The sequence below is a fragment of the Plenodomus lingam genome, assembly GCF_022343315.1.
Source record: "Plenodomus lingam strain CAN1 chromosome Unknown contig_26, whole genome shotgun sequence".
Taxonomy (NCBI): domain Eukaryota; kingdom Fungi; phylum Ascomycota; class Dothideomycetes; order Pleosporales; family Leptosphaeriaceae; genus Plenodomus; species Plenodomus lingam.
In genome coordinates, this window is record NW_027093941.1 from 1941178 (window position 1) to 1967671 (window position 26494).

Genomic DNA, 26494 nt, shown 5'->3' on the forward strand with positions numbered 1-26494 from the left:
GGAATGAACGCGAGTGGAATAAATGCGGGAGGAGGATGGGAATGAGTGGAGGAGTTGATTTGTGGACTCAAGCTTGGAAGGCCGTTCCTGCCAATAGGTCGTTTACTAGAGAAAAGTGAGTATACTGACTGAAGAAGAGATAGAGGGAGGGTGAGCCCGAAGGGGTTCTTGTACCTCTATCTGATGTGATGAAAGTATGAATTGAAGAAGAGAATCTATGGCCGGAGGCAAGGTGGCTAGATACAGACCCCCACTAGCCCCAAACGGGCGCCTCCCAGACGACCCAGGATGAAGGAGTCGCCAATGGTGGTAGGCAGTCACCTTTGCCCCCGTTAGATGTTGGTACAGCCGCGATAGATGATCTAGAATGAACGCCACCTACTGTTTCCATGTTCTCACCACGATTGCAGCTGGCAGTTGCCCTGTATGGTTCTAGCAAATCGATTGACGCAATTGCAGTCTTGATTGCGTCCATATTGGGAAAATCATGAGGCGTTGAAGCAACGTTCGGCCGTGGGCCATTGTCTACAATTGCTAAAGAAGCTACTACCGGTACCACTTTGCTCTTTCAATGCGTTTGTACAAGTCTGGTTATCTGCTTTTTTCCGGCCAATTACAAAAGCCTTCGTTGGCCAGAGTGTGAATATAAGTAACATGGTAGATATTCCTATAAATCCTCAACCTTCTTCATACCCCTCTCATTACACTCGCCCACATCCAACGCCACCAAGAACCGGCTCACCATATTATACGCCGCAATCGTCGCCGTCAACTCCACAGTCTGCCTATCCCCCAACAACTCCTTCACCCTCTCCATGACCGCCTCCTCAACCCGCACCCCAACCGTCATCTGATCCGTCAAACACAACACCGCATACTCGTCCCCACTCAACCCCTCCACCCCCGCTGCCCTCACCATTCCCTGCCCCACAACCTCCAGATCAAACACCGTCTGCAACGCTTCCTTGGACACACCTGCTTTGCGTGCCAGAGCAGCATGTACATCCCATTCGTGGACTGCGTGGTTGAGCACGGCGACGCGTGAGATGGCCAGTTCCTTGAGCTGGACGGCTACCGAGGTTTGCGTGCGTATGGCGCCTATGAACGAGTTCCAGCCGTCTGCGACGCGGGGATTGTGTAGCAGCGCGAGGTCCAGTGGGATGAGGGGGCGCGGCTTGCGGCGCTCGGCGATGCGTTCGTAAATGGCCTTTGCTTCTTCCGTTGGCGGTTCTTGGGGAGCGTAGGGGACGCGCATTTTGGATAGAGCGGTAGAGCAAAGGTAGCGTGGTTGCAATGTATATGGGGATGTAAGACGGTGGGGAGTGATTTTTGGGTGGATGAGGGATGTCAGGGTTGGGCGAGGAAACATTTGGGATGGTAAGTGGGTTACGGGAGATATATATACCCAATTGCTCAGACAAGCTGGAATAGTCACGGGGCAGAAACAGTCTCTGCCGTAAACTTGCCATCATCTTCCTGCGATCTCGGCTTTCACATCATGGGCCTTGGCATCTTACTCATTTACATGTACAATGCAATGTGACATGTCGAGTCACAGACGAGTTCAGAGCATGCGCTTCTTGTTTCAATTGAACTTTAGAAAACTTCGCTACATGAGGTATATATACAGATTTGGAGAATTAAGACAAATCATCGTTTACAATCGGCTCTGCTCATCGAACACGTTGGGCAGCCTTGGGATGCCTTCCAGCCTGGTGGTCTTCTTGCCTGCTGGCGCCAATGTGACGTTGTATTCCAAGTCGAGCTTCGCCTTGTCGTCCTTGGCAGGCTTGAAGTCGAGCAGCAGATCATCCTTGACAGCAAAGACGGTGTCGTTGGTGACCCATGGATCGTCACGGGGGTATAGTTGGGTGATGAGAGGCTTGTAGTTGTCGGCCGAGACCATGAGATGAATGTGTGCGGGGCGGAAGGGGTGGCGGTCGAGCGTCTTGAAGAGTTGTCCAGCAGCACCTGTGATTCCTATTAGCATGGGCAGAAGATTGATTCTCAGATAAAAGGAACATACCATCAGTGGGTAGCGAGTATGCGGTTGGCTTGTAGCAGTAGTACCAGTACTCGCCCTTCTCGTTTGTGGTGAACTTGCCCCTCAAGTTGTTGGGCTCTTGGTTCTCGGGGTCCTGGAAATCGTACTTTCCGTTGGCACTGGCTTGCCAGATGTCAATGACAGCGTTGGGAATGCCCTTCTTCGTGTCGAGGTCGCGGATCACACCGTGCATAAGAGTCAACTGGCCATCGGGATGTGGGTTGCGGACAATGGAATCACCAAGCTCACGGAAGGGTGAGTGAGGCGACCAGAAGGGACCCAGAATGGTGGAAGAAGTGGGTGTCTCGCCAGACTCGTTGATGTGCATGTGGGCGATTTCATCGACCAATCTTCACATGGTCAGTAACTATGCGTGATTTCTCAAGGTGATGAGTACTTACGATTCTACACCCAAAACATCGGAGATGCGGTGGGCTTCGTTCCTGGTGTTGGTGGTGGTCTTGCCAATGGAGTTAACGAATCGAACACCCTCGAACCACTCGTCATTGGTAAGCTCGACTTCACGGATGAAGTCGTGAAGATGGCGAATCAACTTGCTCATGACGAACCGTGTCCGGTCTGGGACATTTGGCCCAATAGCGTTGATGACGGCATCTGTGAAGTTGGGATCGAATCGGTGGGTGCCGTTGTTCTCCTGGGATTGCGGCGCTGTTTGAGTGTTGGGATTCATTGTGTTATGTGGATGTGGATGTGTTTCTGTATGGAAGAATATCGAGACTCGAGGGGGCTAAGTATCTCAAGACTGTTCAAGAAGAAGTGAAGAGAGAGTACTGGCAGTAGTATGAAAGTTTCCATCCGGGGGCATCATCAGGTCTAATAAATAGCATTCGAATCTTACCAGGCTCCAGCCAACGGGACTAGCACCGTTAAAAATCGCCGTCCAACTAGCCGGCGCATCATACGACGCGAACGATTCCAATCCCGTCTGCGGCATGCTGTCACGGCTCTGAAGCTTGGGGGTTGGCAAAGAGTGGCGGCAGTGCCCACTGTTGTCCTACCCTCGCGATGATTGCCCCGCCCTTACCAAAGTATGGACTGGCCCGCGCTGGCGAATGAGGATGCTGTCATTGTGGGTAAATGCTCTTCCGGCACTCTTCCGCCGAGTCTTGTGTTGGGAGGCCGAGTGCCCCGCCCTTCGGTATCGACTGCGGAACTCTTAGCAGTTAGGAGACGCGACGCGTCAGGAGTAATTTTCTGGCGAGGTGGAGGGTGGATGCGCTGGAAAGCCTTTTCTTTTTTTTTTGGCTTGGAGGTTGACTGTTTCTTCTATTTCATCGTGGTAGACAGGTCGCAGGCGTGCTCAATTCGGCCGAAGAGGGGAAGAAGAATCGCGACCATGGTCAAACATCATCTTATGATAGGCACATGGACACCACCGGGTGTAATCATCACAGTCGCCTTCGACGACGAAACCCTGGAGTTGGAGCTGGTGAAGAAGACAGACATCCCAGAAGATGAGCCGATAAGTTGGATGGCTTTTGACGTATGTGTGTCCTATGAGTAAGCAGTGAAAGACAATGAGCAATGGCTGATGGTTCGAGAACAGCATCAACGGAAAACCATCTATGGCGCGTCCATGAAGAAATGGAGCTCCCACGAGGTCAAGAGCCCAAGTGAGATTGTGCACACTGGCAGTTTTCCCATCGGTGGCCATCGTAAGTCTTGATTAAAACTACCATAGCTATCTTACCCCTCCGGTAGCATCTAACACGATTGATTAGCCAGAGCCAACGATGCAGACACTAAAACGCGTGCCATCTTCCTCCTACCCGCACAGAAGCCTCCCTACAATGTCTACTGCAACCCCTTCTACGACTTTGCAGGCTATGGCAACGTCTTCTCCGTCAATTCATCCGGTCACATCAAGGAGAACATACAAAATTATGAGTACTGCGACAAGACCGCAATCCACGGCATGGTCTTCGATCCTTCTGAAACCTACCTCTATAGCGCGGACATGTGGGCAAACAGAGTCTGGTGCCACAAGAAGAAGGATGCAGAGGGCCGGATGGAGACGGTGGGATACACGGAAGCGCCTGCGCCCAAAGATCATCCAAGATGGGTCGAGATGCATCCCACTGGAAACTATCTCTACGCATTGATGGAAGGAGGCAACCGGTTGTGCGAATATGTGATTGATCCTCAGACAAAGCTGCCAATCTATACACACAAAGTGTATCCCTTAATTCCACCTGGTAAGTCTCCACTCCATAGCCTTTGCTCAAACATGCAGCGAGCTGACTCGGCAAAGGCATTCCCAACGCAGACACCATGTACCGCTCCGATGTCTGCTTCCTCACCAAATCGGCAAACCATCTCTTCGCAACCTCGCGGTCCAACTCCTTCTCCCTCACTGGCTATATAGCCGCCTTCAAGATTGCACCATCGGGCGCCATTGAGCGACAGATATGTCTCAATCCTACACCCACTTCTGGTGGTCACTCGAATGCAGTGTCGCCATGTCCTTGGTCAGACGAATGGCTGGCGCTTACTGATGATGAAAAGGGCGGAGTGGAGATTTATAGATGGCATGACGAGTTTCTGGCGAGGGTTGCAAGACTGGAAGTGGGAGAGAAAGGCTTTGGCATGAACGCTATTTGGTATGATTAGACAGGCAAGAGCAGCGGAATCGAAAAGGAAGGATGCACATGTCCTGTGAATTCAAAGATTCTACCCTTGAAGAGCCTAGAATCTAATGCCCAATACTATAGATATGCGAAAGCCTTCACTCCAGCCATACTCAGTCCAATATGAAACAATAACAACAGCATGTGACAATGCCCGAGATAGAGTGACTGCTTTACGCCAACACTACCGACCGAATAAGACAGAGACAAAAAAAGACAAGACCATGACATCCTATTGCAAGGCGGTTCCACTGGGGGGCTCTTCGGGTGAAGATAGATCCTCGGGATTAGCGCGGGGTCAATTGGGTGGACCCTGGTTTTACCTAACTTAGTGGTCTTCGGCAGATGTCATCGGAGGGGAAAGCCATCGATCGCTAGGAGCTGCAAGTTGCGCATGGTTGTACTGGCAGCCTTGTTTCTCTGCAATTGGAACTGGAACTCCTCAAAGAAAGAATCCTTTGTCCTTTGATCTTCTCTTTTTCCATCTTGTCGTCTTATATCGTATCCGTTTCTAGGACTGTTCCAGAGTCCATCGTATTGCATTGATACATTCATCCATCATGGCATCCAAATCAACCCCAGGCATCTTGTATGTCACCATGCAACCCAAAGACGGTTTGCCAGACGCTCAATTCCACGATTGGTAAGTTGACTCGTCCAAGTCGTATCCTCTCCTCCTCGCACATCCACCTAACACTTCGTCCTCCACCCAGGTACCAGAACGAACACGGCCCCAATCGGCTGCGCCTCCCTTTTTGCAAAAATGGCTTCCGCTACCGTGCCACTGATCTTGAACATGCACCCGGTACCAAGGATAAGCCTGAGTGGATGGCCATCTACGATTTCGACGAGCTGGAGTGGCTGACGCGCGAGCCGTACATGAAGCTCAGGAGTGCGCCTGTACAGTCGCAACGAGAGAGGGATGCTATGAAGCAGATCTTTGTGGATAGGCGGAGTTATGATTTGCTTGGGGAGTGGAAGGGTGATCAGTTCAAGGACCTGCAAAAAGTGGAGAATGAGGGCGAGAAGAATGTCATGGTCACTGTCAGCTTCTCACTACAAGACGGCGAAGGGAAAGAGGAAGAACTGAAGAAGTGGTATGAAGAGGAACATGTCCCAATGCTACAAAAAGTTCCTGGCTGGCGCAGAACAAGGAGATTCGAGACGAGCTATCTGGATCTGGAGAGTGGGCATAGGAAAGACAAGGAGTTTCTCGCGCTGCATGAGTATGCGCCCGAGAACGGACTGGGAGGACCAGAGTTCCAGGCTGCCATCTCGACCGAGTGGTGCAATAAAATCTACAGAGACGTAGTCAAAGAGCGCAAGAGGAGGGTGTACGACCTGTACTACACCTTCGGAGCCGCGCAGCGTGATCTCAAAAGCCTTGAGTCAAAAGACGCAGTTCAAGCAGAGGTCACAGAAGGCTCAGTAAAGACATATCCAGCACACACCACACCCGACCACCGCCCAGTAATCGAGAGCTTCATAACGACACCCGACGGCGTCTCCCTCCCCTACCGTCTGGAAGGCTGCTCCGACCCGAACGCGCCCCTCCTCGTCCTCTCAAACAGCATACTAACGGACTATGGTATCTGGGACGAGTTCGTAACGCACTTTGCCCGGCTCACACAGAACAAATACCAAATCCTGCGTTACAACACACGAGGTCGCAACACACTCCCCGCAAACTCATCTGCCCCCATCACCATTCACACACTGACCACAGACGTCATCACCCTGCTCGACGCGCTCCGCGCAAAGCAAGCCAGCATCGTTGGCGTCTCCCTCGGCGGCGCAACCGCACTCAACGCCGGTCTCGAGCATCCAGACCGCATCCAAGCCTTCATCGGCTGCGACACCAATGCCTTCGCCCCCGCCTCCAACGCCACCGCCTGGAACGAGCGTGTCGCGCTTTCGGAGAAGGAAAACCTCATCTCCCCGACCACGGGCGAACCGCTCGTCGGCGAGGCATTGGCAGAAGCCACCACGCGTCGCTGGTTCGTCAAGGAATCCTACGACGACCCCGAACTGGCACAGAGGATTGAAAGGGTCAAGCACATGGTTAAGAGTAATTCTCTGCCAGGTTTTAGGGACAGCGTCAAGGCCCTGCATGCATACGATATCCGTGGCAAGATGGCGGCGTTCAAGGGCAAGGCTGCGTTCTTGGTTGGCGCGGGGGATGGTGTGTTACCCAAGACTATGCGGGAGAATATGGCGGATAAGTTGGGCGAAGGGGTCGAGTTGAAGGTTGTGGATGGGGCGGGGCATTTGCCAATGGTGGAAAGGCCCAAAGAGGTTGCTGAGTTTGTGGCTAAGTTTTTGGGCTGAGTTTGTGGCTAAGTTTTTGGGCTGAGTTTGGGGGGGTCATGATGTTTGTTGTTATTGTGTTTGTACATGGGGGAGATTGGGTATATAATTTACTTTCGTAGACCTAGATATCTTGATAGATATTTCCACGTATGTGAATTCTCCTCTACTCCTCATGATTTCCACGTATATATCCACCATGACATCTCTCTTCTACATCTTCCCACCCCCAAAACCCCAGGGAGATAACTCAGCTCCGCTCGGCAAAGACCAACGCAACTCTGAGAATCCTAACAGTGTCGGCGACGAACACGACGAGTCGAATGCGCCACCGCAGCCAGCGTACTCCGCCAGTACTCACACCAACCCCGACCCATCATACCCACCCCCATCCGGCCCAACCTCATACCCCGGCCTATCCGCGCCCTGCAAAGACTCAGGATCCACATACCGACACGTCAGTGCAAACCTCAACTTGCCCGCATGCTCCACAGCATGTTCATAGTACCGCTGAACATCCCTGCCATGCATAACCACGACATCCCCATGCGCAAGCTGCATACTCAACACCTCCTTTGCGTTCCCCTTGCCCGTGAGCCCCAACTCCCTGGGAATCTGCTTGCGCCGCGCGGTATACGCCTTTGGGTCTGCGCGCCGGAGCGCCTCGAGACCGGGCTGCAGCGCCGCTCGGTCCTCGTACTGTCGACAACCGGGGAGCGGGGGCGCATCGTCGTAGATGCCAGAGGCAGAGACGCCGTTGTAGTGGCGGGATTTCATGCGGATGCGCATTGTGCCTGGGGCGCCGAGGGAGAGGGTAGCAATGGTGGGTCCGAGACCGAATTCGCCGTCGTCGTGGAAGTTGATTTTTTGCGATTCAAAGTAGCCTAGGGCGAGGACTTCGTTGAATTCACCGTCTGGAATCGTGTCTTTTGCTCCTGGGCTGCTGGGCTCGGGTTCTGCTGTCGTCTCTGGTTCTTGGGAGTGGAGAAGCTGGGCTGCCCAGTTGAGGCGGCTCCGGGTTGCGGTGATGGGGCGGGCGGCGTTGTCGAAAGAGTGTGAGGAGGTGGCTGCGATGAATTTGTACGGCATGCCGTAGTTGACTGTGAAGTGGCGGCAGTGATTGGCGCCTTTAAGTTGCCCGTTTGGCATGGGGTGGCGACGCAATCCAATATCTGTTTGCTGCAGCTCTTCGAACATGGAATCCGGACCACCTGCTTCCTCAAGAACAGTCTTGTTGGCAATCATATGCGTAATGAAGCCATTGATGCCGGGGATACTGTAGCGATTGATGCGGTACCCATGGGTAAAAGTTACGCGGACGCTGATCAGGGGTGATTGGATATCTCGGGACAGAGTATAGCTGCTTGTCACAGGCCAGAGGGGTTCACGCAGTGAAAGTGCGGGGATGAGTGTGTGTGGTGGTGCTTTTCGAAAGCTGCAAGCTGGATTGCCACATTGCCAGCCCATCCAGCTGAGGCGTGAGTTACAGCGTCCACAATCTGGACAAACGCTCCCGAGCCAGAAGGCTTGCGAGGTGTCTTCTCCAGGGATAGCATGACCCGAGAGCTCTACCTTGTTCGACGTGAGTGAGTATTCGTGGTCGTCGTTAGGCCATAGGGTCTTCTGCTTCAAGAATCGCGGATCGTAAATGAGCGACTCCTGCTCTGGCTCATTGTATTGTTTGCGGTTGCGGATCTTCCAGAAATTCCTGCAAGAAGGTTGAAGACACATCCAGCCGTTGAGATATATCTGAGTAGACGGCCTTCCGCAAGAATGACAAGTCTGCTTGTTGGGCGGTGATAATGAGTCGAGCTCCACAAGCTCGTCAGAGTCTTCCGGTCGCCACCATGACTGCTTCTTTGCGTTGAGCTTCTCGAATCGATAGCGCACAATCTTGCTCTTGCCATCCTTTTCGAACCAAATGTGCGTTGGCTTAAAGTAGTCCATTACGCAATACTGATGCGGTGACTGCGAAGGGAAGTGTGGATTGTCGACACCAGCTATGATGACCACTGGGTTGTAGTGGTTCTTGCAGTTGCGAAGATTTTGTGCAACAGAATCCTCAACTTGATCTCTCCCCGTTCTCAGTTCGCCCGTATCCTTGTCTTTCATCTGGCCACCGCCTGCTCTTGAGATGACGACATTGCTATCGATGTAGTCGCGAGGGTGGGCGACCTTATCAAACATGAAGCCTCGTACAAAACCGCCAGTGGAGTAACACGCGCTCTGGTACGCACGATAGTAATGCAGGGTCTCGCAGAGCTCTTGACGACCATCTGCCCATACTTCGGGTACACCGGCAGGACATGGTTTGGACTTGCCTACTTCGCGGCGTGTAAGTCGCTCGGCAAGAGCGCGAAGTTGATCAAGTTCTGATGTTTCAATCGAGGGCTCTGGAACGTCTTCGTACACGGTCGTTGCTTCCGAGTCTACGATTGAGGGAGGTGATCGCAGCAAGTCACCCTTGGAAAGCTCTGGCAGAAGAAGTTTCGAGACATTGCAACGCGGGCCAGATGTTGGAGTAAGAGGTGCGGCGGGCTGCTCATGCGCCTGTGATATCACCCATTGAGGTGTACGGATAATATCGCGTTCATCATCTGCCGTAGCTTTAGGACTATCTCTAGGAGTGTGTGGAGCCCATTTCGCCATTGGTTTCTGATCCGGTGCTGCAGGATTACTCTCATCGTGATCGGGTGGGGCGCCCCCCTCAGCAGGTGCAGGAGTCAGTGTCGAAGGGAGTGGGACATCTTGTTCTTGTGGAGCTGCCAACCGATCCAAGTGATCAGAGCCAACATTATGGGAGACAATACACGAATATTTTTTGTCATCGAGGACATCGTCCGCTGTAGTGCTGGTTTTGCCATTGAGTAGAAAGCCATACTTGTTCCGACTCTTTGGCAGCGTGCTACGTGTTGATGGCTTTTGTGAAGTTGAATTTTGGCTCAGCTTGCGCTTCGCAGAGGAGGGACGCTTCTGTCCCCTCCTTGGGTTGGCCTTTAGAAGCACAGTGTTGTCTTGGTATCTCTCTGGAGGCCTTTTGCTCCGCTGCGGGCGCTGAAGTGTCGCAGTGCCAAAATTATCACGATTCTGCTGCGACACTTCCAATGGGGCAATAACATTAGTCCTGAATTTCTTTGTGGCTCTCGCTTGTTTGCGGTCTGGTTCAGTGTCGTCCAGGTCGACCGAGGTTGAGCTTGTAGGTGCTTTGATCGATTCGTGGCTTTCTCCATTGAAGGTCTCAACAGTGGGCTCAACAGAGTCCTGCTTTCTCTTTGGCGAAGCCATGACCAGGATTTTCTAAGAATTGGTGTGTAGTGAAGGCTTGCGATGAGAATAGAAAAATACCATCAACTATTAGGATAGGTAGAGAAGTAAGGCAAGTCTAGCAGAAAAGAACAGTGGATGTGCGGTTGAGAAGGGAGAATTTGGAGCTGACTGAGGTTCGAAGGAAGAAAACAGGATCGAAGGACAGTACAGTCTCATGAATAGTTACTCAGAGGCATACGAACGCTCGAGGTAGTGAGAGTGAAGTTGGTGCTCCAGGCAGCCTAGGCTGCGACTCCACTCTCTCACGCTATCTGGCCAATCAGTTGCTACGCTTTGCAGTCAACGTGCACACTTCTGGGCGACCTTGTTCCCCAACGCCACAAGGTGAAGGTGTTTCTGGATGTCGAGCAGTCACTCACTTGTTTGTGAGAGAGGTATCGAGTCATGCATAGCGTTGCAAAATGCACTCGTCGGCAAAGCTGAATCGGGTTAGGTAGGTACATCCGTCCCCACAGGACGCTAACCCTTTTGTGGGACATACCTCGGTTCCCCAGTTTCTCCACTCTTCGATTCGCCAATGCTGGTCGGCAGCAAGGAGTGGCATGCGATCCGGAGCTGACGCTTGACAAGGACAAGTTAGCGGCGTCGCAATCGAAGGGGAATGGATGGATGTGTCTTTAAAGCTGCAGCTCCCGACTGATTCCGCTGGGAGGTATCAGTACCATACTGTCGAGGTTTGACTGCTGCAGGTACCATAGTGTCAGTGTAGCCAGTGCCCCATCATTGATACCTACGCGCGCAAGCACACTGACATGTCACGTTGAGATACAGATAGCCGCAAGGATGCCTTTCACACCTCCAACATGGGTGCCCCAGCTTCCCTATGATCCACCAGACTCCATCTCCGTCTCCCAGTTCATGCTGGACGATATCTACGAGCGACACCCCCTCGGCTACTCCAATAACCCCTTCACCTGTGGCCTGACAGGCAAGACGTATAGCAGTCTCGATGTCAGGGATCGCGTCGACTACCTCGCACGAGGACTGGCCAAAGAGCTCGGCTTCGAGCCAAACAAGGGCTCTGAATGGGATAAGGTCATTGCGGTCTTCTCGGTGAATACGGTGAGTGGGACAGATTAACGTCTAGCGGTTTGAGGCAGCATTGTTGACCTACTTTGATCAGTTGGACACACTGCCGCTGGCATGGGCGACGCATCGCCTCGGAGGCCTACAAACCCCTGCCAATGCTGCGTACAGCGCCGCCGAACTCGAATATCAGCTCAAGAATTCTGGCGCAAAGGCTCTCTTCACATGCGTTCCACTTCTGCAGACCGCTCGTGAGGCCGCCAAGAACAGCGGGATTCCAGAAAACCGCATCTACATCCTCGAAGTCCCTGAGCAGCTTGGTGGAAAGATACCCAGCGGTATGAAAACTGTCGATGACTTCATCCGTCAAGGCGAAAAGCTGGATCGTCTGGAACCATTGAATTGGCAGCAGGGCGATGGCGCCAAGAGAGCGGCATTCCTTTGCTACTCCAGCGGCACTTCTGGGCTCCCCAAGGGTGTCATGATCTCGCACCGCAATGTCATTGCCAACACCAGTAAGTCGCTGCAAGCTTATAAAATTCGACCTGAACTGACATCGACTAGTGCAGATCAAGGCCTTCGAGAAGCCATACAGAGATGGCATTATCAAAGACCCGCGCAACCAGTCCGACTACACTGAAAATGTTCTTGGTCTCTTACCCATGTCCCACATCTATGGTCTTGTCGTGATCTGCCACGCCAGCGTCTACCGCGGTGACGGTGTAATTGTTCTACCCAAGTTCGAGTTTGCAAGCACGCTACAAGCTATTCAAGACTACAAGATCAGCACATTGTTTTTAGTCCCGCCAATCATTATCTTGATGACAAAGAATAAGTCCATGCTCGAAAAGTACGATCTCAGCTCCGTGTGGTCGCTCTTCACCGGCGCAGCACCTCTAGGTCAAGAGACAGCCGAAGACATGCAGAAGATCTTCCCATCTTGGAAAATTCGACAAGGCTACGGACTCACCGAGACATGCACCGTCGTATGCTCAACCTCGCCTGATGACATCTGGTTTGGATCTTCTGGTTCGCTGCTTCCAGGTCTCCAAGTCAAGCTCATCACCCCGGAGGGCAAAGAGATCACTGGTTACGATGAGCCTGGCGAGTTATGCGTCAAGGGCCCTGCCGTTGTACTCGGTTACCTTAACAATGACAAAGCGAACGCAGAAACGTTTATAGATGGGTACATGCACACTGGTGATGAAGCCGTCGTCAGAAAATCGCCAGCTGGCAATGAGCACATCTTCATAACCGATAGGATAAAAGAGTTGATCAAGGTCCAGGTTCGTCGAATTCATCATCTTTGATACTAAATTACACTTACAAAACATAGGGACACCAAGTTGCCCCCGCTGAACTCGAAGCACACCTTCTCACCCACCCAGCCGTGAACGACTGCGCCGTGATCCAAATTCCTAACGAGAAAACCGGCGAAGTACCCAAAGCCTTCGTTGTCAAGGCACCCGGTGTGGGGCTGGAGGAAAGCGATCGTCTTCTTGCGCGTAGTATCCAGAAATATGTTGAAAAACACAAGGCAAGATACAAGTGGATCTCTGGTGGCGTCGAGTTCATTGACGAAATTCCCAAGTCACCCTCGGGTAAGATTTTGAGACGGCTGCTGAGAGATAAAGAGAAGGAGAAGAGGAGAAAGGCCGGTAGCAAGCTGTAGTGTTGGTGTGTATAAATATCAGGGTACTTTGTTGTCAGAGCGTTGATATTCAATTCGTAGTCAGAGCACGGTCTTGTACATAAGATTAGTTGCAGCACACATAGACCGGTCAGAACCTAAGAACGCCGAGGATGGCATCTGGCGCAGTAACGAAAGCTAGTTCTGGAAAGTCGTACATTGGGGCTATGCACAGATCAAATAAAGTCCTTAAGTAAGCCGCTCATCTAACCGGTAATAAGCACCATCCAAAAAGCCAAATACATAACTCAAAGCGGTCAATTCGCTACGTTTAGGTACCACGGGCCCCTACATGCATGCCCAGATTAAGTCCCGGTCCTAGGCTGAGCTCATAATCTTACATCCACTGGATATCACTGGATTTAGCCTTCAAATGTATAACACAATCACGATTTTTCTCAGATAGAGATTCTAATCATATCGATTCACCTCAACCTTGATCATGGCCATACTCCTGATCGATGCCGCAGTATCTATTACCAGCAAATTCGCAGAAATCATAGGACCTGTTATCAGCGATGTCGCAGATGTCGCAGATGTCGCAGTATTTATTATCAAGACAGTCGGTGGCATTGCAAAAAGTCTGATCTTCTTCGCCAAGTACTATGGGCCACCCGGATTAATTCTTTACCTCTTTGGAAGTCGCGGCATGTGGCAACTTCAAGCACAAATTCTTTGCAGCCCGGAAGAGCGACATGTTATGGATTTCAAGACATCTGTACAAGCAGATAGCAACATTATAGCTGTAGCAGTAAGTTCATGTGTCTATCAAGTGAACCCTCGCGATTGAACATGCCTCAGGCCACAATCCTAGCCCAGATTGCGATAACAGCATTGTCTTTGGAGGATCTCAGCCGGACGCATTGGGTTGCCAGGGGTGCCTTTACATTCAGCCTACTGTCAGCTATCATGGCAGTGTACTACGCGACAAACCAGTACCGGAAATTGGGGCGCTGTCTACAACCTGAACAAGTACGAGCATGGATCAGAGGCAGAAAGCACAGCGATCCTCCGCGATCGGAAACATCTCAGAGAAACATTGATCGGGATGTTCTGCCATCGCCGGCATCAGTCCTGACTGTCTCAGCCCCCAATATGCTGCTTTCCGCTTCTCTAAACTCGTTCCTCATTGGTCTTGGTGTCTACTTGGGACAAGTCTGGATGCGCAACCTCGATGAAGTTGCTGGCGCTCACGACAGCCGCGCTATATTCATTACTTATATCATCGGACTGTGCGTGTGCTACAGCATCTTCGGCCTTTCCAATCTTGTCGTTGCAGATCAGAACTATCTGAGTGAGAGAGAAATGCTCCAAGACTTACGCAACACCTATCCGACTACAGGTTATACCCATGAACGACGACATGCAGAAACATCGCAGAATAGCCATGTCAGTCAAGGTCCTGTTCCCGGGAACCTTACCTCGATTGTCGATGCAGATGTAGAAGCAACTGGAGACCCCCACAAATCTACCTTTGACACTTCAGAACCATTATATGGGCAGAAAAGTGGAGGTCTCGACGAAGTGGATAGGCAAGAGCTCGGCCATGCCTTGAGAGACCTCGTGGCTGTACGCAGACAGGCGACGAAATTTGATGAGCGTATGGTGCGTATTGTAGCAAAAATGGTTCAAACTCTAGAAGAGACATAGGAACTTTTGTACATGAAGACGGTGAATCCATATTATTAACCTAGGATATGATAGTGAAGCAAGTTCAGAAGATTAGGGGAAATCGCAGTACAAGCCTGGGTAACTAGGCGCGTTTGTCATTTTGACGCAGAACGAGAATTACGCTCGTGATAAATCAAAATACTCGATAGCCATTGTTCTATTGCAATTGTTATCCAATAAGAGAAAAAAAAACGGATTTGGTCATGTTGAGGGCTCCAACATGCATTTGCCCTGAGACATTCGAAAGCTTACCAATGACGTGTGTGGGGTCGGTGCTGTGTCCCTCGACCACCGACACACGCCTTCGGCAAGAAAAAGTTCTTGGTGGAAGGCGCAATTTGCTATTTCTAAGCAACGCCCCCTACAAGAATTATATATCCTCTTTTGGGCGCCACAGAGGAGAGCACCTTGAAAGAAAAGATTATCCTTCGCACACCGATCTACAAGTTATACGTCGCAAAATCACAATGGCGGCCCCAAACTCAAACCCAAACCTTCAAGACGAGGAGGACATTGACATTCATGATGTAGACAACACGCTCGACGCAGAAGAGGCGGAGGAGATTGTAGAAGACGATGGTGATGTGCCCATGGACTCGGATGACGAAGGCGACGACGGCGTAGAGATGACGATCAATCTCCAGAACGATTCGGTTGCGCATTTTGACCAACACAATGACAGCATTTTTTGCATAGCCCAACACCCTGTACACCAAGAGATCATAGCGACTGGTGGAGGCGACGATACTGGATACATCTTTGACGTTTCATTGGCGGCTGCGGCACAACCGAGTAGTGACGGTCAACCTACGGAGCGCGAGGGGCTGAAGAGTCTTTTCACATTGGACGGCCATAAAGATTCAATCAACGCAATTACTTTCACACAACCCAAGGGACAATTTGTTGCCACTGCTGGTTTGGACGGCAAGCTGCGCGTCTGGCAAGGTGTGCCTGAGGGCACGAAGTGGAAATACTTGGCTGAGGCGGCTGAGGTGGAGGAGATCAACTGGCTGATCGCCAATCCTTCGCCAGAGCATCCCAATGTTGTCGCTCTTGGCGCAAATGATGGCTCAGTCTGGGTCTACCAGATCAGCACAGAAAAAGGCAGCGAGCTCCAGGTCCTGCAAGCGTACTACCTTCACACCGAAACCTGCACAGCTGGCGCATGGTTGCCCGATGGCTCCCTCCTTGCGACCGTATCCGAAGACTCGAGTCTATACGTGTGGGATGTGTTTGGCGAGGCAGCAGCACAGGGTCTCACGGCAACAACGGACGCGCAAACTGTCGTCGGTCTGACAGGCGTTGATGAGCGCTTCCGCGTCGAAGGGGGGTTGTACTCTGTTGGCATTCCTCCATCAGGCGCATTTGTCGCAGTAGGTGGCCCAGAAGGTCAGATACGTATCGTTGGTCTCCCTCGCCTCTCTCTTGCCGCACCACAGGCGTCGATGTCATCTGGTGGAGGCGGCGCAAAGAACAAAGCTGGTGGTGGAAAACAGGCGGGCGCAAAGGGCGCTGCGGCATCAGCAGGACAGACTGGCCAGATTCTGGCAAGTTTGCAAGCGGGAAGCGACAACGTCGAATGCATGAGCTTCTCGTCTGCACCACTCACCCTCATGGCTGCCGGCAACGTCGACGGTTCCATCACTCTCTTCGACACGGCGCATCGCTTCGCCGTGCGTCGGAGAATAGAAGACGCCCACGCCGATGAGGACTCGCCACAAGCAGTCGTCAAGTTGGAGTTTGTCAAGAAGGAAGGCCCAGGAGGATGGCTGTTAACAAGCGCAGGATATGACGGTGTGTTGAAGCGATGGGATACACGGGGTGGCACGGCGGCGGCAGGCAAAGGTCTGGTCGGAGAGTGGAAAGGACACAGGGGAGGTGGCGATGGTGGAGGTATCATGGGCTTTGTACAAGGAAATGGCGAGGCGGTTGTTACAGCTGGTGATGACCATGTCGCGTTGGTGTTCAAGACCCCCGTGGCGCAGTAGATTGTTGTCGATGAAAAGTTACTTGGGTACAAAGTATACATGTATACATGTATACACGTATTTTGAGCGCAAGTTTGCTACAAGCTATCACTGCCTCACATGTCGATCACCTTGTCCGTGTATACACCATGCCGTATAATGATGACAGTCCCAACTTCTTGCCAGGGACGATGTAGTGGTGCGACTTACTTTCAACCCTAACCAAAGCTATGCTATGGCACATGTATAACTTCTAATGCGATTGTTATTATGTTTTCTATGCGCCATATCTCAGGGTACAAGTGCATCCTATGTATCTCAACACCACAAACCCCGATCGCGAACCTTGAAAACTCCATAATCAACCATGACAAGTATCCCTGAGAATGATTTTTTACGTCTTGTACTGCATGCAGCACCCCATGGCATTCTGCAACCAGCCGTACTTTTCTAGAATACAGGGGTGCAGCGTACATACTACACACCAGTCTTCACAACCACAGTAGCATCATAGATGCTCGTACGAAATACTCTCATCACCAACAATCACAACTCTCTCCAACAACAATTTCAGTGCAAACGTACTACAGGGTGCAATAATATGCCCGCGCGCTCTACTCGACATAGCGAACCATGGAGATTTAAAGTTCAAAGGACCGACATCGGATAGACGCCCCACCAATCATCTTCACGTGTTGCCACCTGGCATTGTGAGGTCTTGTCCCTCTCAGCTGACTTTTGTGAAAGAGAAATACGCATCCATCGCGTTGCTTGTCTGATGGAGGATTGCAATTTTTTTTTTGAAGATTATATATCAAAAGTTAGAGAATGTTACCATCGAGAGGAACGGTAACTCAGTGGTAGAGTGTAGGATTGCAGCACTGCTATAATCCTGAAGTCATCAGTTCGATCCTGGTTCGTTCCTGCGCTAGTACAAATTTTTCTTTTTGCTTTTTTTTAGAGAAGCCGTGCGGTCCTTTTGTTGAGGTCAACATGATGAACGTACATGTAGACGAGGGTACTTTTTTCTAGGCGGTGATGATTTACGGTGATGATTTAATACTTATATGTTGTATAAATCAATATATTGTGTCTGCTTGACTTCCTAGAGTAAGCTATTTTTCTCTTCACTTCTCTTCCTATGGAGCTGTCTAATGGGGACATGTGCTAGTGAAGACAACGGTTTATTCGGCGAACTTTGAATGCCACTGTGGTATATTTGTTTATTAGCAAGATTAAACAACAGCAACTATGACAAATACTGTAGAACGTGAATACTGTTTTTGTAGACAACGCAGTGTTCGTTCTTAGGCGCGTGATACATTTGATAATTGAATAGACTAATGTAATATTTATAAGATTTGTTTACCTACTCTATGCAGGCAAACCCTACGTGAGTAAGCAGAAAACGTTGCGAGGCGTCCAACGTCCCGTTCAAGCAAGCCAAGGATAATTGTTCCCTTGTTAATCCCCGAGTCACTTTCCTTGTCCACTCTTGACGATCACTGAGGAGATGATACCGACGATGCTAGTAGAAGCGGGATGAGTCTACTTCCTCGCCAAACCTATTTAGAAAAGCCACATCGCCTTGCAACCTCTTTCCATCTCTCTTTCTCCAGGCCCTATAGCTGTGTTCTTTAGCACATTTTTTGAACTCCCACGTGGCCATGACGAACAATTCAATAATACAATGCCTAGAGACAGTACTCATCTTACAATGTGCGTCAACATGGTTCGGGGTTGCGCCTCAAACTCTCCTGGCGTACTAGTGTTACCGTACAAGGACGCCCCAGTTAACTCCAACTCCATCGCACCATCTTCGCATCTCTAGCCGACCTCCGCGCGCAGGTACGACCAATGGCATACCGTGACTAACTGTGATTTCATATTTGGAGTTGAAGCTCCGCTTCGGCTTGGATAGCGGCTTGTGGGCGAGAACGTGGCATGGTTCGAGAATTGCATTTCAACAAGTCAAAAGCGCCATGGCTTCCTCTGTCCCGAGCCGCAGCCCGTCTTGACTAGATTAAGTAAATACGAGTTGCTGTGCCTACTTTCATACAACTGTCACGTGGTGTACCTCGAAATTGCCTATCTTTTGTGCATTGTTCCTCTGTCTTTTGTCTGCTTTGTCCTTCGTCTTTGACAGGAAGGGAGAGAGGCTCACACAAAATGGCGGCAGAAGGACAACCACCCCTCATTCGCATCACGGTGTTTGCGCAACACAATCCTAAACTGTCAGAGTCAGAGTTCAATGAGCATTGGGCGACCAAGCATGGTCCGCTCGTGGCAGAGTGGCTGCAGAAAAACGGCATTGTGAAATATGTTCAGGTATGCACATGCTCTGTCGCAAACATACATCAACCATGAATGCCACAAGAACCAAACTCTTACTAATGCGACCGTAGTACCACACCACATCCGAAGCCCGCGGCCTCCTGTCTCTGCCTACGCTCTCTTTCGACGGCGTCGCAGAGTTCTGGGTCAAAGACTACCGGGACTTTGAGAATGCATACAGCGATCCGTTTTACCACGAAGTTGTCAAGAAGGACGAAGAGTACTTGTTTGATGTGTCGACTATGCGCGTTACAGCTGGAATCGAGCTAAGCATTATCGAAGACGGGAAAATTGTCGAGGATCCTCATGGTCATTTGTAGGGATGGAGTGTATACATGGATGGCATTGTGGTTGGGTCGCAGGGTTGGAGCGGAAGGTGCATATCGATGAACAACTTGTACTTGCATTACATAGCGACAGCGATGCGAAGGTTACCGGTAACAGAACAAACACATTTCTTCTTTTTGACTTATCCTCTAATACCATCTCTGCACTGTCCTTTTTAGGCACCATCGGAAACAACCCAGCCCCTCAACCCAACGAACCAATGCTACCGTGAGATGAACACGCGATAGACAGAGCGCTTGCAAGCCACCGTATCGCCTTGTAGGACAGTATGTGCTGTAGTATGATAATAGCATATAGATCGACATTTACCGGTACTGTGCGCTTAATCGAACCATGCGCGTATCAACAACATATATTCACTCGCTGATATGACCCAATTATTGTTCAGAGAATGTTACCGCTGCGCGCCAGGTAGGCAGTTGATATGAGACCTAGAAATTTCAGGAGCTGCAAGCGCACTAATACAATCTCAAGGCGGCTATAATCTACAATCTCAGTAAGCACTTCCATCGAATAGCGGTCCAGTGTGGCGTAACGCGGCCCTCACACGACAGCCGACACGATAGTTGGCTATCAGATGATGCATACTGCCGCAACGCGAGAAACTTGATTGTATTGTTTCGCCAGTGTTCCAAGCATAGGTAAAAATTTCCCAATAAATTCATGGCACACATACCGTTATTCTACATCTCGGTGACGACTCTTCGTGAATCATCATGTCAATGGATCAACCACTTCAAGGCAAGATCATACTGATCACAGGAGGCGCATCTGGTGCTACAACCCCATCAGCATCTCACATTTCCTCCTAGCTAAACAACCATCAGGAATCGGACTCGCAGTAACAAAGCAAGCGCACAGCCTCGGCTGCAACATCCTCGTCGCCGACCTCAAGACAACACCAGACTTCGACGCCTTCAGAGCCAACAAGCCCAACATCCTCTACGTCCAATCCGACGTGACAAATTGGCCATCCTTGGCCACCCTATTCCACGCCTGCGAGCAAAAATGGAACGATGTCCCAGACGCCTATGCCATCTGCGCTGGTGTCTTCGCCCCTCCGTCCTCCAATTTCTGGGACGATCGCGAGGAGGAGGCTGGATACATGATGGTGGATGTGAATGTGAATCATCCGGTTAAATTGACACGGCTGGCGATACGGAAGAGTCTGGGGCGAGGCAAAAGGGCAAGCGTTTGCATTATTGTAAGCACAGTACTTCATGTTACCTACGTCGCGTTCTCTACACCATTACAAAGAGTCTGCGGAAAATACTGATTACCATTCTCCATGGCAACCCAGGCTTCGGTCGCAGGAATCATGGGACTCCTAACCACACCCCTCTACTCCGCAACCAAACACGCCATTGTCGGATTTGTAAAATCCCTCAAGGACAGCGAAGCCCTCACCGGTGTAAAAGTAACGGCGCTTTGTCCAAGTGGCGTGTGGACGCCGCTCTTTGACGATGCAAAGTCGAAACAGTATTCTATTGGGCCGGAGGATTGCTTGACGCCGGACACGTGCGCAACGCATCTGTTGGAGTTGTTGCAGAAGAAGGAGTATTCGTGTGGTAGTGTGGTGGCGGTCACTTTGGCAAGAACAACAGTGATTCCAGAGTGGAATGTGAAAATCCCAGAGGGTATAGTTACGGGGAAGGAGAAAATGGATGAGGGGAGGATCCAAAGGCTGATGGAACCGGTGAAGAGGGTATTAGAGAGGGAGAAAGCAAAGATGTAAGAGCGGAGTTTTATTGATTCTTAGTTGAGATGGGTATTGTATACTTGAAAGAAATTACACATTAGATTGATGGTCTGTAATATCTTGTGTACTCGCAGTCGACACGAAATCCTGATATGCTTTTCCTTTCTCCATGTATATCCATTCCCCTTTTCTTTTTTTTCTGTGGAACGCAGTAATACTCTATACGACGTACTGACTAGCCCAATTTTCCCTTTCCTTGGTCTATCAACGATTTCTCTGGTAAAAACCCATCAATAGTAAGCGCAATCAGCTGGGAAGCGTCGGCCGCTTCTTTTGGTGTGAAGTATTCCAAGTTCTGCCGTTTGCAAGGCAAGGCTTCGAAATTGGCCCGCCAACTCCTCTTAAAGATGAAGGTCTGTTAGTTCTGGCGCAGCTGTGCCAAGAGGTTCTACTGGGCCAGGGAGTCTTGAGCCAGTGTGCCGTACATACAGTGATCGGCAAGCATGTCTTTGCATTTGCCCTCTAGACATGAGTGATGCGTCAAGCTAGACTGTCCCTACTCTTCAGACATGACTATCCCACCCACCGTATCGTCGAATCTTCTCTTCCACAACGGCATCATTGACCTTGGCCTTGGATTCTCAACATCCTTGTCGAATGCCTCTAGTGTCACGCCGTAGCTTGTCGCAATCTCCTGGGCTGTGTTTGCTCGGTACTGCCGGATCACTGTGACCTTTAGATTTGTGAGCTTATCTAGCCGACGATCTTTGATGTTCTTGAATAGTGATAGAAGAGCTTGCACGGATGGTCTTGGGAAGTTGGTGTTTACGTGTAGTTCACGAATGCTCTCTGGTAGCATGTCGCCCATGCATGGTATGTCCATGTAGGTCCAAGGAGCCGCACCCTCTGGGACAAAGCCGTCTCTACCCCGTCGCTGTCCACTCTCAACTGGCGGTCCGCAGAAAGTTTCGACATCAACTTCCAGTACTTCAAGCTTTGGGAATCGCATGAAGGATGAAAGGCCGTTGACGATTTCTCCGTGCAGCTCGTCGATAGTCAGCGCAAGCTCGAGTAGGCGGTCGCCAGTGTGATTGGCAATGACCTCCAAGAATGCGCCTGGATTCCAGTCGAACTCAAGACCGTCCCACTTTGACTGGTGAGAGTATTTGAAAACGGTGAGCGATGGTGTGTTGGCGAGTAAGACGGAAAGAGCACTAGCGTCCATGCAACAGCATGCAAATTCGATCCTTGTCAATGGTGACTTCAGGCTTGGGTTGGGCCAGTTGAAGGGTATGCCGGCCCAGTCATCTTGGACGGCGACACAGCTGACAGCGTACAGGTTACGTATACTGTTGAGGACCATGAATGGCTGCAGACATTGTAAACCGACTCTAACATCATAGCCTTCTTCCACAAAAGGGAGAATGGTCTCAAGTGAGCCCAGTGCTCGCGGATTGGGCCCTTTGGTGTTTGCCATGGCGACGAGTGATTCAACGGCTGGCACGAGTTCTTCTGCTGCTTCTGATTCCCGAACTTCATGCCATCTGTCGGGTAGTTGTAGCTGCCTGAGATTAGGTAAAAGACTCAACAAGGCGATAGTTGCACAAAGCTTATCTATGCCGTCTGTCTCTGGACGTTGATCCTCCAGGAGTATTTGTGTCCACCATTGTTCCAGATCGGCATTGGCAAAATATTCTGCGTGGTGTAGCAAGTCTTTGATGCTGTTCATTGCTTCCACACTATCGCGAAAACTTGGTGTGGCATCGGCGTCAGCTACATCTTCCTCTGCTCGTCGATCCCACAGACTCAAAGATTCAATGTATCGCGCTATCCTTGGTTCACGAGCAATTTCGTGTAGAAGTGCCAGTGTGTCTCCACGTCGGGCACGACTTGCATTGGTGGTGGAGCCCCATCTCCTTTTGGACGCATTGTGATGCTGAAGTCGTGGTCTTGCTCGTTGGTAGACTGAAGTGCACGAGAGAGCAAAGCTTTCCAGTCCCTCTGGCGTACTGCGGTCGATGATCAGATCGATAATTTCCAGTGGCAGGTCAAGAAGCCTCATGGTGACGATGGGGTGACGGATCCGTGGGTATGGTTGCTGTTGAATTTGAAGTCGCGTGAAGACTTATGACAGGATCCGTTGCAGTGGATACACTTGGTTGCACGTGTCAAGTGTCAAAGATTCAATCTAGGGGCTAGAACCTAAGAGAAGGGAAAGGCATGGGCCTCACGCGAGATTTCTCCAGCGGTGTGTGAGTTCCAGCTATGTCGTCTTGGCGTCATGTATAATACCAAATGATAACAATTGACGACAGCGGCCCATTTTTAGTCTGCTGGTATAAATAACAAACTAAGCCAAGAGCCATGAGCTGTTGGTGGAGTTCCAAGACACTGCTTACTAAGAGGTAGGTATTCACATCCATCACAGAAGCTGATCCACTTGTATCACGTGAAATGTTTCGAGATGAGCCCTCCTTACGAGGTTTAGCACGGCACGCGTGCCTGTCATATATGTTACAGAAGATAAATGACGAAACATGACGACGACGTCATAAATACCAGTGATGTGACATAAATAATACGGCGTGGCTGTGAGTGAAAACCAAGGAAGATTCGAGATAGAACCACATGAGGGGCCGGGGGTGAAAGGATGTGGGGGTGGATGGGTGGATCCGGAGCTTCGGAGTCTCAGTTTGCCCGACAGCTTGGAGCCTGGCTCGTTTCTCGCTACTGTAGCACAGCCCAACCCTTGCCCTCAACAAATGCAGAGCCAGAAGATTGATATCGGGACTGGCACACATCCAATCAGTTATTTGGAGGTTGAAGCGCCGTTGACGGGTAAGGCGTCGGTTTACGACAGGTTGTGCTTGAAGGTCAGGTAACAGTACCGGTACCTAAGGTAGCGTTCCGCTAAGGTAACGTCGACGGTGGAAGCAAGCAGCCGAGTTTGTCCACCAACACCACGCCGTCGTCTAGGTACCAAGACATACCGGTACAGAGTAGCGCAGTTCAAAACCATGCCAAAGCCGACCCGTATCGCAATTCGGATTGCGGTGCTGATGTTGGTGGTGTTACTTGCTCGCACAATCTATCACCGTTGTTTCCCATCATCAACATTAACGGAGCACGAGTCATCCCTGTCCTCGGCCAACCCTGATGAAATGGACGTAGTTCGGTCACAGGTGCCATCTCCACAGGAAATTGTGAGGACGCTATCCCTGCATATTGAAAGGATTGGATTCTGATACTTCCAGCAGGCAGCCTCAATGCACACACTGTGGGAGCCATGGGACGAGGAGCATTGCAGGAGAGTATGTGGAGTGTCTTGGACAGCATGCAAAATGAGACGCTGTCATGAATACTTCGATTGGGCGAAGGAGGAATTGTGATCATGCAACCTGAAAGACGACGAAGCCCTGTCACGTGTTCTTGCTAGCGAGTTCGCCTGGTTGGATCTCTCGGCTTCGAGAACCATGCAGATCACCTCGAATGCACACAAAAGTTCATCTGTTCTTGCACATGTTGGAATAGGACACTCTGGAGTGTTACTTATATTGTAGAAACTGTGTGGGGTCGTCCTGAGTATGGTAATGACATGGGCATTGCCGGCATGCCCCACCAATATCGAGTGAATTCTGGCTAATGAGAATATACTATTGATGCGTCTGCTCGGTAGGAAATACCAACGGCCCTTTGGAAACAGGAATGCCCAGCTGCACGCCTTTATCTTCGAACGCGTTCCCTTTGACAACTCGGGGGCGATTCCTGAGAACTTTCACAATCCTCTCAAACTCGAGTCGCTTTGCCGGGGAGCATCAACCTCAAAATGAAGTACCAAGTCATGGCTCTGGCCAGTATGGCTGCATCTGCAATGGCCTTCAACTGCACTCGCAGCTACCTTGCTGATACTGCTGCTGCCTACGTGGACTTGATAGCCACAGGCCAACACGACCGTTTCGAAAATCTAGCCTACGACATGGGTGAGTTACAGAAGATCGTCAGCGAACTATGAGGACTGACCCCAACTCGTAGTCTACCTCGAGAATAACCAGACAGCCTCCCTCCTTCATGGCCCTTCAGCGTACGGTCTAACCCTCGACGCCAACCGCTCAATCCTCGATACTACACAGTGCAAAACATTCACTGAGCTCATCGTCACTGACCTTAAACATCCCTACGTCATCCATACGCAAATGTCCCTCGATGACGAAGGCAACGTCAATCTCATCGACAGTCTGATCACAGACCAAGGTGACTGGGCCTTCAACGCAACAGGCTATAAGTACTGGAACAGCCTGGAGAATTGGGACCCCATCCCAGAGTCACAGCGATCATCTCGTGCGACCATCCAGGCAGCAGGCGACGCATATGCAGATCGCTGCAATGATGTCTCGGTCCACGTCCCCTTTGGCACGCCATGCGCGCGACTCGAAGGCGGTGCGTATACTGGCCGTGGCAATTTGTCTGCGCAGACCTGCAATCTCGGTGGATTACCTGAGCATGTTCCCATGGTCAATCGGCGATATGTGGTCGATGAGGTGATGGGCGTGGTGGACATCTTCTTGGGCTTCACTGGCCTCGATCGCACGCGAAAGGACGAGGGGACGCCAGACAGCCATTTATTTAGAGTGGAAAGGGGTGAAATTCGGTATATTCACACTGTGAGCGCGTGTTTCGTGGATGGCTGTGGGATGAACCACACAGTTATTATTGGGAGATGAGCAGTGAAGTGAAGGGCAAAATTTTCCGCACTCACCTTGACAATGTGAGCCCATAGTATGTAGCCTATCCTTATTCACTTACAACAACGAATTTTCGCCTCTATACAAGACGATCCACTCCTTTTCCTGGCCACACACACTCTTTTCTACACGTTCGAATCCCACACAGCTTTGCAGCACTGCTTCACAAACTGCTCACAATTACTCACAAGTTCCACAGACAATTGCGCTCCGATCCTACACGATGTGCCAGCTCCCCATAGGCGGCTTCACCGACTGCCCACATGTGGCATGGGACGAACCCATTATCCGCTGCAGACAGAGCTTTGCCTACGATCCTGAAGATGCATGCGAAAACATCAAGTCTGGCAAGCCCGAGGTGTCGTGGCTGCCATCGAGACTGCCGGGCAAATGCCATTGGTGCAAGATTCGCAGCGAGGCAAGGCTTGAGAAGCGATTGAAGGCCGCTGAAAGACGTTGCGGTCAGTAGGAAGGTTGGAGCCGCTGCTTCATTGTACTGACAGATGGTCTGTACCAGAGCAAGCTTGACCTGATGGCGCATCGCAAACGCGCTTTGTACAACACGATGTTCTAAGGAAGCGATTGAGATGATGTTTTGATTATGAAAAGGATGAGTGGATCGAGATGGCGAGAGATACCAAGGTGCAGTGTGGCATGTGTATTGATTAGTTGAGAAGGACGGAAATGTGTA

The 26494-nt window shown here is 50.8% G+C and overlaps 13 protein-coding genes across 13 annotated transcripts; 9 read left to right on the forward strand and 4 right to left on the reverse strand.

The window, feature by feature from the left end:
- Positions 1 to 667: 667 nt before the first annotated feature.
- Positions 668 to 1255, reverse strand: IAQ61_006932 (uncharacterized protein; the record flags this gene model as incomplete). The annotated part of the gene is made up of 1 exon (XM_003845778.1): positions 668 to 1255. The coding sequence occupies one exon, from the start codon at positions 1253 to 1255 to the stop codon at positions 668 to 670; it is 588 nt and encodes a 195-aa protein (XP_003845826.1).
- Positions 1256 to 1657: 402 nt separating this feature from the next.
- On the reverse strand, positions 1658 to 2735 carry IAQ61_006933 (uncharacterized protein; the record flags this gene model as incomplete). Its single annotated transcript, XM_003845779.1, has 3 exons — positions 1658 to 1971; positions 2027 to 2394; positions 2446 to 2735. 3 exons carry the CDS (start codon positions 2733 to 2735, stop codon positions 1658 to 1660), a joined length of 972 nt encoding a protein of 323 aa, XP_003845827.1.
- Positions 2736 to 3222: 487 nt separating this feature from the next.
- IAQ61_006934 (uncharacterized protein) lies at positions 3223 to 4825 on the forward strand. Its single transcript, XM_003845780.2, has 4 exons — positions 3223 to 3548; positions 3612 to 3720; positions 3787 to 4260; positions 4317 to 4825. Exons 1-4 carry the CDS (start codon positions 3279 to 3281, stop codon positions 4673 to 4675), a joined length of 1212 nt encoding a protein of 403 aa, XP_003845828.2. The 5' UTR covers positions 3223 to 3278; the 3' UTR covers positions 4676 to 4825.
- Positions 4826 to 5283: 458 nt separating this feature from the next.
- On the forward strand, positions 5284 to 7020 carry IAQ61_006935 (uncharacterized protein; the record flags this gene model as incomplete). Its single annotated transcript, XM_066097365.1, has 1 exon — positions 5284 to 7020. The coding sequence occupies one exon, from the start codon at positions 5284 to 5286 to the stop codon at positions 7018 to 7020; it is 1737 nt and encodes a 578-aa protein (XP_065952842.1).
- A 336-nt stretch (positions 7021 to 7356) lies between these two features.
- IAQ61_006936 (uncharacterized protein) lies at positions 7357 to 10284 on the reverse strand (the record flags this gene model as incomplete). The annotated part of the gene is made up of 1 exon (XM_003845782.2): positions 7357 to 10284. The coding sequence occupies one exon, from the start codon at positions 10282 to 10284 to the stop codon at positions 7357 to 7359; it is 2928 nt and encodes a 975-aa protein (XP_003845830.2).
- Positions 10285 to 10727: 443 nt separating this feature from the next.
- On the forward strand, positions 10728 to 13024 carry IAQ61_006937 (uncharacterized protein; the record flags this gene model as incomplete). Its single annotated transcript, XM_003845783.2, has 6 exons — positions 10728 to 10759; positions 11016 to 11025; positions 11098 to 11388; positions 11450 to 11867; positions 11917 to 12638; positions 12689 to 13024. The coding sequence occupies 6 exons, from the start codon at positions 10728 to 10730 to the stop codon at positions 13022 to 13024; spliced, it is 1809 nt and encodes a 602-aa protein (XP_003845831.2).
- Positions 13025 to 13484: 460 nt separating this feature from the next.
- IAQ61_006938 (uncharacterized protein) lies at positions 13485 to 14692 on the forward strand (the record flags this gene model as incomplete). Its single annotated transcript, XM_003845784.2, has 2 exons — positions 13485 to 13793; positions 13844 to 14692. The coding sequence occupies 2 exons, from the start codon at positions 13485 to 13487 to the stop codon at positions 14690 to 14692; spliced, it is 1158 nt and encodes a 385-aa protein (XP_003845832.2).
- A 488-nt stretch (positions 14693 to 15180) lies between these two features.
- Positions 15181 to 16701, forward strand: IAQ61_006939 (uncharacterized protein; the record flags this gene model as incomplete). The annotated part of the gene is made up of 1 exon (XM_003845785.2): positions 15181 to 16701. One exon carries the CDS (start codon positions 15181 to 15183, stop codon positions 16699 to 16701), a length of 1521 nt encoding a protein of 506 aa, XP_003845833.1.
- A 2148-nt stretch (positions 16702 to 18849) lies between these two features.
- Positions 18850 to 19334, forward strand: IAQ61_006941 (uncharacterized protein; the record flags this gene model as incomplete). The annotated part of the gene is made up of 2 exons (XM_003845786.1): positions 18850 to 19008; positions 19086 to 19334. The coding sequence occupies 2 exons, from the start codon at positions 18850 to 18852 to the stop codon at positions 19332 to 19334; spliced, it is 408 nt and encodes a 135-aa protein (XP_003845834.1).
- Positions 19335 to 20078: 744 nt separating this feature from the next.
- IAQ61_006942 (uncharacterized protein) lies at positions 20079 to 21097 on the forward strand (the record flags this gene model as incomplete). Its single annotated transcript, XM_003845787.1, has 3 exons — positions 20079 to 20136; positions 20190 to 20566; positions 20663 to 21097. The coding sequence occupies 3 exons, from the start codon at positions 20079 to 20081 to the stop codon at positions 21095 to 21097; spliced, it is 870 nt and encodes a 289-aa protein (XP_003845835.1).
- Positions 21098 to 21617: 520 nt separating this feature from the next.
- IAQ61_006943 (uncharacterized protein) lies at positions 21618 to 23123 on the reverse strand (the record flags this gene model as incomplete). The annotated part of the gene is made up of 1 exon (XM_003845788.2): positions 21618 to 23123. The coding sequence occupies one exon, from the start codon at positions 23121 to 23123 to the stop codon at positions 21618 to 21620; it is 1506 nt and encodes a 501-aa protein (XP_003845836.2).
- A 700-nt stretch (positions 23124 to 23823) lies between these two features.
- Positions 23824 to 24306, forward strand: IAQ61_006944 (uncharacterized protein; the record flags this gene model as incomplete). Its single annotated transcript, XM_003845789.2, has 2 exons — positions 23824 to 23939; positions 24000 to 24306. The coding sequence occupies 2 exons, from the start codon at positions 23824 to 23826 to the stop codon at positions 24304 to 24306; spliced, it is 423 nt and encodes a 140-aa protein (XP_003845837.2).
- A 581-nt stretch (positions 24307 to 24887) lies between these two features.
- Positions 24888 to 25782, forward strand: IAQ61_006945 (uncharacterized protein; the record flags this gene model as incomplete). The annotated part of the gene is made up of 2 exons (XM_066097366.1): positions 24888 to 25041; positions 25118 to 25782. 2 exons carry the CDS (start codon positions 24888 to 24890, stop codon positions 25780 to 25782), a joined length of 819 nt encoding a protein of 272 aa, XP_065952843.1.
- Positions 25783 to 26494: the final 712 nt, after the last annotated feature.

Excerpts from the sequence above, each read along its gene's own strand:
- IAQ61_006934 (XM_003845780.2), top strand. The coding sequence starts at position 3,279 with ATGCGCTGGAAAGCCTTTTCTTTTTTTTTTGGCTTGGAGGTTGACTGT. Across the intron at positions 3,721-3,786 it reads TTTTCCCATCGGTGGCCATC|CCAGAGCCAACGATGCAGAC; the intron begins GTAAGTCTTGAT and ends ACGATTGATTAG. Across the intron at positions 4,261-4,316 it reads GTATCCCTTAATTCCACCTG|GCATTCCCAACGCAGACACC; the intron begins GTAAGTCTCCAC and ends GACTCGGCAAAG.